General features: G+C 41.5%; 1 protein-coding gene across 1 annotated transcript; it reads right to left on the bottom strand.

Moving 5' to 3' along the window:
- Positions 1 to 200: 200 nt before the first annotated feature.
- Positions 201 to 4,238, bottom strand: LOC130205294 (thyrotropin receptor-like). The gene is made up of 4 exons (XM_056432553.1): positions 4,084 to 4,238; positions 3,794 to 3,982; positions 1,400 to 2,477; positions 201 to 1,318 (listed from the first exon to the last, which is right to left on the bottom strand). Exons 2-4 carry the CDS (start codon positions 3,943 to 3,945, stop codon positions 1,076 to 1,078), a joined length of 1,473 nt encoding a protein of 490 aa, XP_056288528.1. The 5' UTR covers positions 3,946 to 3,982; positions 4,084 to 4,238; the 3' UTR covers positions 201 to 1,075.
- Between the last annotated feature and the right edge of the window lie 5,899 nt (positions 4,239 to 10,137).

The following is a 10,137-nucleotide window of genomic DNA, read 5'->3' as shown; positions in this document are numbered from 1 at the left end:
TGAATTTAATTGTTTTGTCTCTATAAATCTTTGGTGAATAAGTGGATTATTTAAGTGAATCGTTGTATTTCTTAACACTTTAACTGTAACACTTGATCAACAACACAGTGACGTCACTAACGTCACAGGATCATCGTCATACGCTACAGACCGTCCATCATGTTCTACATTTTTATTACAGCATCATTAAAATGCAAAAGTTGAACTTTAGTAAACACTTTATTTGCACCTTTAAAAATCAGACACTGCATTTAAACCTAAAATTGCCAATTTTAAACAAATACAAATATAATCTTTTATTTCCTCTTTCAATTAAATGGTGTGTTTTAATGCAAATAACCACCGTAGATAACTAATAACAAAGTAAAAGATATAAACACACGTTCTGAGTGAGAGGAGTCACACTTATTAACAAGAAATGAGAATAAAATCAGACTCAAATGAAAATGTTCCCACTGAAGAAACTAGAGAGAATATTAAAGAAACAATAATGCAATATTCACTTAAAGTAGAGTTATTAGGGTGTAAAACAACATCAACATTTTATTGTACTTATTTTAATTCAGACCTGAAGTCTGCACAGAACTATGTTAGAGTCATCGTAGATTAAAGAAAATAAGTAAGGAGTCTGGAAGGGGTAATATTCTGAAATATAAGCAATATATTTATATATATCATGCTAAAAATGTATAAAACATTAAAAAAGATGTATGAGTTCTCCTCATATTAACAGTTTTAGACACGTTTCCAGTCGTCTTTTACGAAGGTATTTTTTTAGACCAGATTTCTCATTTATAATTAAATTAATTAATTATTCTTTCTTATGAATCTTTGCTCTAAAAAAAGAAAAGCCTTCGCTCTCAAAACGAAAAGCTACGAATTATTGAGTTTCACAAAAGAAGCCTGAAAGATTATTATTGAACATTATTTTGGAGAAAAAAACAGCAAACTGATACAATAAATTCATGGATCACACATTTTGTCACGGTATATATTGCGTAATGGATCAATTCGGTGAATTAGTATGAAGACGAAATTATTTTAGACTCCCAATAAAAAAATCATTAATGAATAATTAAAAGCAAATTGGGGACATCTTGTAGCCGGGCAGTTCCTGCACTGGAACATGTTGTGCCGTGTGGGCGGGGCTACACGGCGGGATATTGACCAGCTGGCTCCGGTACAGGTGCGCCTGCCGCTGGCACAGCCCCATGCGGCTCAGCAGCATCAGGATGTCCCGGTGGAACGCCTTCGTCAGGATGGCGTAGAAAAAAGGGTGAGCGCACGAGTTGAGAGGATAGAAGAGCACCAGCAGCACCTATGGAGAAAACCCCCATCAGATGAGGCTTTTATTTTGAAAAGGAACCGCATTTGAACCCCGAGAGGGAGTCACACGCACCTTGGAATCCGTGACGGTCATCAGCGGTTGGTGCAGCGCCGCGGACAAGCCGTAGAAGCAGATGGGCGCCAGGCACAGGAAGTTGGTGAAGATGAGCACCGCCATGCGTTTGGCCATGCTGGTGTCGCCCCGGCTGGACTGGTGCAGCGGGTTGTGCACCATGAGGTAGATGTGCAGGTAGCACAGGCTCACCACGGTGAAGGCCACCACGTTGAGCATCAGCACGGAGACCACGTAGGCGCGCGCCGCCGGCGTCTCCGTGTCCATCGGCAAGCAGATGCTCACCTTCTGGTAGCTGCTCACGCCGACCAGCGGCAGCACGGCGAGCGCCACGCACAGCAGCCAGCCCGCCAGCATCAGCGCCGCCGCGTGGCGCAGGCGGATCCTCCGGTCCGCCCTCATCGCGTAGAAGATGGCGTGCCAGCGCTGGAGGCTGATGAGGGTCAACGTGTACACGGACAGCTCGCTGGCGAACACCGAGATGGCGCCCGCCAGGTTGCAGCCGCCGTCCGTCTGCCAGGCGATGGCGTAGCGGTGGTAGTGGGAGCGCGTGTAGAGGTCGACGGACGCCACCAGCAGCAGGTAGACGCCCATGCATAAGTCGGCGAAGGCCAGGTGACCCATGAGGAAGCGCGTGACGGAGAACTTCTGCTGGCTCGTCAGCAGGATGAACATCACCAGGAAGTTGGCCGAGATGGCCAACGGGCTGACCACCCACACCAGGACCCGCAGGAAGCCCTGGCTCACCACGTCCTCGCAGGGGTTCAGGGCGTCGGGCAGCGGCGTGCACAGGAGGCCGCGGTCGTCCAGGTGAGGTCCGTCGCACAGGGCGAAGTGGAAGCCGTCGTCGGGCCGCTCCGTGGGCAGCTCCACGTAGAACTGACCCTCGCTCTGGGACTCCCGGGTCGGGCACACCGGGCTGTCGTAGCAGCCGGCGAGGTTCACGGCGGCGGCGGCGGCGGCGGTCTGGAGAGCGAAGCTGGCGTTCAGCCGGCGGTGGAGAGCGTGGCCCAGGTACCCCTGAGGGTCCTGAGGCCTGAGGGCCCGCGTCAGGTTACAGATCACGGCTTCAGAGTCTCTGCAGCAGAAGACGATTCATCAGAGGATCAATGATTAGATATTATACGACGCCTCAGGCTAATGTTTCGCTTTGCGCAAATAGCGTCATTCGTGTGATTCGTGTCATTTGCGCCGCCCGGCGAACATTCGCGTCAATCGCAACCATTGATATGTTTGTTGAATTTGTACGTTGAATTTGTACGTTGATCTTGTACATTGACTTTGTACGTAAATTTTGTACATTGACTTTGTACGTTGACTTTGCATGTTAATTTTTTACGTTGACTTTGTACGTTAATTTTGTACATTAACTTTGTACGTTGACTTTGTACATTGACTTTGTATGTTAATTTTGTACATTGACTTTGTACGTTAATTTTGTACATTGACTTTGTACGTTAATTTTGTACATTGACTTTGTACGTTGACTTTGTAGGTTGACTTTGTACGTTGACTTTGTACGTTGACTTTGTACATTGACTTTGTACGTTGACTTTGTACGTTAATTTTGTACGTTAATTTTGTTCATTGACTTTGTACGTTGACTTTGTACGTTGACTTTGTAGGCTGACTTTGTACGTTGACTTTGTACATACATTTTGTACGTAAATTTTGTACATTGACTTTGTACGTTAATTTTGTACATTGACTTTGTACGTTAATTTTGTACATTGACTTTGTACGTTGACTTTGTACGTTGACTTTGTACGTTAATTTTGTTCATTGACTTTGTACGTTGACTTTGTACGTTGACTTTGTACGTTGACTTTGTACGTTAATTTTGTACGTTAATTTTGTTCATTGACTTTGTACGTTGACTTTGTACGTTGACTTTGTACGTTAATTTTGTACATTGACTTTGTACGTTTGAACGCAGCTTTAGATCCTAATCCTCACAATCGTCAAAAATCATCAATCATACAAATATCCCGACACAATATTTATTCGTTCTCTCGGGTTTGATTCTCACGGCCGACGGAGCTCGTTGAGCTTCTTCTGAATGGTTGCCTGGAGATGCCGCCGGCCTCTAACATCGTAGATAAAGTGCACAACAATGGACGCCATCTTTTCACAGCAACTGAATGAATTGAAATCACTCCACATTGTTGCTGCACCCCAACACACACACACACACACACACACACACACACACACACACACACACACACACACACACACACACACACACACACACACACACACACACACACACACACACACACACACACACACACACACACACACACACTGCCTGAGGGCCGCTTGCTATGTGAAGGACGGAAATAATTACAGCGGGGGAACATGTTTCCCAACACTTTCCATTCTCTTCCTCACCCTCTCCACCTCTTCAACTTCTTGAGGCCGCAGCAGTGGCTCGGGAAGGTCAACTCAGCGCTCTGCAGATGCAGGAAGGACCTGAAGGGGGGCAGCACTTTGAGGGTCCAAGTGTTCTTGGCTTGGAGCTTCTCAATGGTCTCCATGCCCATTGAGGGCAGGGAGCAGACCGTGGTCTCTGAAAGGTCTCTGGGAACACAAACGGTTCACAGTATTCATGTGGCAGGACAGAAAAGTACAAAAAAGAAGATTTGATTTCGTCAAGAAAACATCCACGTAAAGTTACTCACAAGTAGGTCGGGCCGTGGATGACGCCATCGAATGCAAATTCATCTATTCGCTCCAGGTCCACGTTCCTGTGGAGATAACTTGGAGAACAGAGAAGAGATTATCGGTGCACGTGTTTTTTATTAACCCTTTTTATTTGACTTTCTCAAAATATTTTGGTTTAACTCAAAAGCGGTTCGCCCCGTCGGCCGGCCATGTTGTGAAAGCTGCACACACGTCGACAAAGAGACCACGAAGAAGGTAAATGTGGGTCAGATCTATCCTCTGTTTGTTTTTGTGTCTCTGCAACTACTCGAGGTGGCGCACACTTCCTCCAGCCGGCTCCCATTTAAGGCATACTGCGGGATCTCTTTCACACCATTGCTATTCAGCATGCTAAAAGATGGGAGGAAAAGAGAATACCTCCTGAAACCTCCATTCGCTCCTTTAATTATGGCTGTGTGTGAACATCGTGGAAAGGTAATAACTCTGCATGATGTAACGAACTGCACACAATGGAGGAAGTTCAGTGAAAAACAGAACATGATGGAAGGAATCCACGAAGCTCAACCTCATGACCATGTCGTGCATAATTATTACATGATGAGAAGAGTTAAATATGAATAAAGTTGGCACACAATTCAATTTTCAATTCAGTTTATTTGTATAGCCCAATTTCACAAATTACAAATTTGTCTCGGAGTGCTTTACAATCTGTACACATAGACATCCCTGCCCCAAAACCTCACATCGGACCAGGAAAAACTCCCAAATAACCCTTCAGGGGGAAAAAAAGGGAAGAAACCTGGAGGAGAGCAACAGAGGAGGATCCCTCTCCTAGGATGGACAGATGCAATAGATGTAATGTGTACAGAAGGACAGATTTAGAGTTTAAATACATTCAATGAATATGACAGAGTGTATGAATAGTTCATAGTAGGCATATTCCACGATGGAGACCTCCACGATCCATCAGGCAGATGGCGGTGGGAGGAGGAGGAGCGGAGTCTCAACAGGACAGTGGCGTAGTCATGAGCAGGAATTCCACGACCCAGACCTCGATGATCCATCAGGCAGATAGGATCTATGCCGTCTCATAGGGTCCGATGACCCCATGAGACGTAAAGTCAAAAGGACTCCGGGGAGAAAGCAGAGTTAGTAACGTGTGATTGAGAGATGAAAATTCATCCTTAAGGAGAGAAAAAAGAGGAGATAGGTACTCAGTGCATCCTAAAACGTATAGCTGGGGGACTATAGGCTGCTATAGTGTCATATGTGTTTTAAAAGGAGTACTCTCTTGTCTTCTTTAAGGATGGAACACTCTTTTTTTGGTCAAAGGACGTTATCGATCCGAAATGTGGGAACAAATCCAGGACTTCAAATGAGCCTTACATTTGGTTCCCCGAATTTAGTTTGTCTTTTTTAAATTTAATTTAATTACATTTTTTAAATTTTATATTTGTATCTTACTATTCTATTTGTTTTGGCTTGATTCTCTGAAGAGCACTTTGTAAACTTTGTTTTTAAAGGTGCTATATAAATAAAGTTATTATTATTATTAAAGGCACAGGTGTCAAACACAAGGCTCGCGGGCCGGATCAGGCCCACCACGTTATTTTTTGTGGCCCCTGACGGCTTGAAAGACACATGATCACCTTTTCTTAACCCTTGTGTTGCCTTCGGGTCAATTTAACCCGATTCAATGTTTCACCCTCCTGTCGCCTTCGGGTCAATATGACCCGATTCAATGTTTAACCCTCCTGTTACCTTTATATTTACTAACATATTTTACCCTTGAGGTCAATATGACCCCAGCTATTAAAATCTCCAGAAAATTATTAGAATTAATATTGTTTTCCAAGTTTAAGTGTGAGGTACTTTATGTTTGTTTGTTGACTCCCGAAAGAACACCGACATTAAACATTGAATTGGGTCAAATTGACCCGAAGGCGACAGGAGGGTTAAATATTGAATCGGGTCAAAATGACCCGAAGGCAACACAAGGGTTAAAGAAATACAAACATTTACATCTTCTGCTTTTATTTTGAAGGTTTCAAATGAAATGGATTTATGTTATAATATTAGAGATACTTTCTTATGTGCAATATTTCTACACTCAAATAAACAATAATTAAAAGCAAAGAGAGTTATTTAACAATATGTTTGAGTAGTTTATTCGTTTATATGTTTCAGTTACAGTCTTTGTGGCCCGCGGTGAAGATTAGTTTGACACCCTTGCTTTAAGGAGATACAGCTGAGTCTGATATTCAGGGTAACTCTATCCATTATTATTCCGGTTACTTGTTAAAATGTCTTTTAATGTGACAGGCATGTAAAGCAGGCTTGTGGTAAAGTGTAGCACTCTAAAGCTATTCAACACCACATGTCATTCACCCATTCACCCCCCGATGGGAGGAGCCAGCTGCCCGTCAGAACTGTGAGTTATCGTTGTTGGGATCGAACCACCGAGCCTCTGATCGAAGGACGACCCGCTCCGCCACCGAGCCCCCCGGTCCCCCGGTGATACCACCAGGGTACCACGGCTCTGGGTTGTGTTCAAGTTCTACGCGGTTCCTCAAAGACGTCGATCTACACCCCCCAGAAGACAGAAGCGTCGTCTCTCAGCACAGACTTCACACCTGTGACAAACTCAAACTCCCTGGTACTCAAGAAGGCAGCAGATCTCAGACCCTCTTGAACCCGTGAAGCATCAAGCGGAGACCAGAACTGGTTCAGCTTGTTCACCACGATCCGCTCAAAGGTTGGCTTTGAGACCGTGGTTCTCTCGATGGGTCTTGCCATCCGAAGGGTTAGCGCCAGTATGCAACGTCTGCACCTTCAGCAGATGCGTGGACATTGATCTCCTCTTTATCTCGAAGACCTCGGAGGCTAAGTTCAGGGACTCCAGAACACTGCAGGCTGGTCCTGGTCCTCCAACACCCTACAACGAAGTCTGAGCTGAAGGACTTCTGCTTAACATGCATTATCTTGTCAGATTTTGCATTAAATCCAACCCTCTGGCACTGATAACACCCATTAAGAATAAAGAGATAGCAGAGACGATCTTATCGCTGATTGAAAACACATTTGTGTTTTCAATCTGATCAAATGAGCCAATGGGAAAACGATCAAAGGGAGTTTCAAAGCACACTTCACATTATCGAACATGGCTTCCTTTAGTTATTTATTCACATCTTTGTCTCTGTTTATTATCCGCTTATCTCTCGGGATTGAAGACGGTTGTAAAAAGAGGGAAAGACGGGGTGATAAACTCGGAGGTTCAGCCCTCCCCTCGTCTAAAGACGTCACACGTGGTTCGGGTTTAAGACGTGGCGTCTCTCCTCTGGATTATCTGTCTGTTGAGGGTTTGTCCCTCGTCGTCATGGAGACGGACAAACCTTTTAAGAGTGAAGACGGTCTTCATCCACGTTATCACGTTTCAACACTCTTCATCTTCTTCTTGCATTCAGTTTAAAAAGGATTGTATTCCCAGTTCTATTAGTGATCGTGAGCATGCAAAGGGCCCCTTTGTGTTTTAAAACATCGTGTAATCAGACGTACGCTTCGCGGTGACATCATCGGTTACATACAAGCTGTGTAGAGTTAAAATACAACTATGTGTACTCGATGAGTACTCGAGAGAAGTATTTCGTAGTTTCTCTTTAGGGAAGACGTACTGCTGCTATCTCTGAGTGGTGGAGCGGGTCTTCAATCAGAGGATCAGGGGTTCAATCCCCACTGCTGCTGTTTCACGTCGATGTGTCCTCGAGCAAGGCACTTAACCCCATCGTGCTCTCATAGCTACGGTGTGTGAACACTAACGATGCCCGGTCTCTAACCGCAGAGCAGGTTGGCGACATTGGGAGATGCAGCAGCTCATTTTAACCTTTTTATTGAATATTGTCATTTAGCTTTGGCATTTTAGCAGAATTAACATTGTCATTGTTTATTATCTCATAGATTATTATTTGTGACAACAAAACCTTTTGGACAGAGCACTAACTAAAAGTCTACAATGGCTTACTGAAGCAAATAAAGATTTTATATAATTATACCTTGACATTGTCGTAACTTAAAATTTGTTTAGAAGATAATAATAAAAAATAATTAATTCTAAGTAAGTAATTAATAAAGAAATATGACAAGAGATCAAATCACACATTAAAAACAACTAGAATGTGACTTTTAGTCCCTGTGGTCGAACATGAATCATACTTACATGGTCAACGCATTCTCAGATATTCCAATGAAAGAATTAGCAGGTATAACTTGCAGGAAGGCGTTCTCCACTATCTCCCTATCAGAAGTGTATGAACATCAAATATATTTTTTTCAATCATAAATGCCATGGTAGCGATGCTATGGTTGCATCTTGAATGGTGACCTATATATTTATATATATATATATATATATATAAAAGTATGTATATATATGTATATATCTATACATAAAATATTAAGATACATTAATATATATACATATATTAATATATATAGACATATTTATTTATATATTCATTTATATATATATGTATTTATATATATTTATTTATATATAATGTACATTTATATATATATATTAATATAAATATATATATATATATTAATATAAATATATATATATATACAGTATACATATAAATGTATGTGTATATATTTATACATAGATGTGGTGAGAACATGAAAAATATTTGACATGACAATAGGTGTATTTTAAATGGTACGTACAAAATGAAATCGTCTTTGCTGGACTGAATGTATTGCAGCCCAGGAAAGGAGGTTAGCCCTGTGTTGGTGATCCCTCTGTGTGGAGATACATCTCAGTTAGTGGGGCACATAGGAATTAAACAATGTTTTAAATATGATACGCTATGATACACGAGGAATAGAACATGGGGAAAATATAATTGTACTTACAAGTACTTCAAATTCGGCAGATTTTTAAATGCCTCTTGCTCGATGTAGGACAGAGTTTTGATACCAATTAGTTGTCTATTGGACACACACACAAACACACACACACACACACACTTCAACGTCAACATATATAAATAAATAAATATATATTTGTATATATATAAATATATACATGTACATATATATATATATATATAAATATATACATTGCCCCGTTAGTCTTCACTTAATAACCTGTGACGATAAAGGGGAAATATGTTATTAGAATTTTTTTTAAAGATATTAAAAATCTAAAACTAGACAGTATTGTGCTATCACTTTCTCGAATTCACCCAAATGTGTATTCATTGTGTCACTTGGGAGTCATTCCAATCAAAAGTCAAGACGAAAGGTCAAAGGTTACGTACATGTGAGTTACCCTGGAGAGGTTGTGGAACGAATGCCTCTCAAGATACCGTATGGTATCATCATCGGAGATGGATCTGGAAAAAACATAAAATTAAGAGACGAATACGACTATGTGTTTCTCTAAAGTTTGATTTAGGAATATAAGGAATTCATTTGAATGAATTTGGAGTTCATAATGGCCGAGGCCTCATTTGGTGATGATAAAATATTCAAATTCACAGTTATTTAACCCTCTTGTTATGTTGGGAGACAAATTGACCCGTTTAAAAGTTTTAAAATACTACAGAGATGATGTTCTCTACATCACCCCATGAAAAAAAAAAGTTTAAAAATGCAAATAAAATGTAGGAGAAAATACATGTGATGATAAATTAATGCAATTTATATCTAGATATTTCCAATGTACCTAAAAAATAGTATGAACATGTATTTTTCATTAAAACGGGTCAGTTATCCTAACAGAATTCGGAAGGGTGAATTACTCAATTCCACTGAAAACTGATTGCATTGTTAGTAACATTGTTGTTGTAGCATTGTTGGCGACGAGGTACAAACTATATTTATTAGTTTATAGTTCTTCTTTTTGGTAAGTGATAGTCTTTCTGGTTTGAAAAGAAAAGTGTAAAAAGAGCATCTTACATGTGATCAATGTGGTCCAGGTTGGAGAACGCATTCTGAGGAAGAGAAGAAAGTTTGGTCCCCACAAGCGACCTAAAAACAACCCAGACAGACCTTACAGGGACGTCTTCAAA

The sequence above is a fragment of the Pseudoliparis swirei genome, chromosome 15 (assembly GCF_029220125.1).
Source record: "Pseudoliparis swirei isolate HS2019 ecotype Mariana Trench chromosome 15, NWPU_hadal_v1, whole genome shotgun sequence".
Classification (NCBI taxonomy): Eukaryota; Metazoa; Chordata; class Actinopteri; order Perciformes; family Liparidae; genus Pseudoliparis; species Pseudoliparis swirei.
This window is presented reverse-complemented; position numbering and strand designations above follow the sequence as displayed.

Excerpts from the sequence above, each read along its gene's own strand:
- LOC130205294 (XM_056432553.1), bottom strand. The coding sequence starts at position 3,945 with ATGGGCATGGAGACCATTGAGAAGCTCCAAGCCAAGAACACTTGGACC. Across the intron at positions 2,478-3,793 it reads AAGTTGAAGAGGTGGAGAGG|AGACTCTGAAGCCGTGATCT; the intron begins GTGAGGAAGAGA and ends CTTCTGCTGCAG. Across the intron at positions 1,319-1,399 it reads TGACCGTCACGGATTCCAAG|GTGCTGCTGGTGCTCTTCTA; the intron begins GTGCGTGTGACT and ends TTTTCTCCATAG.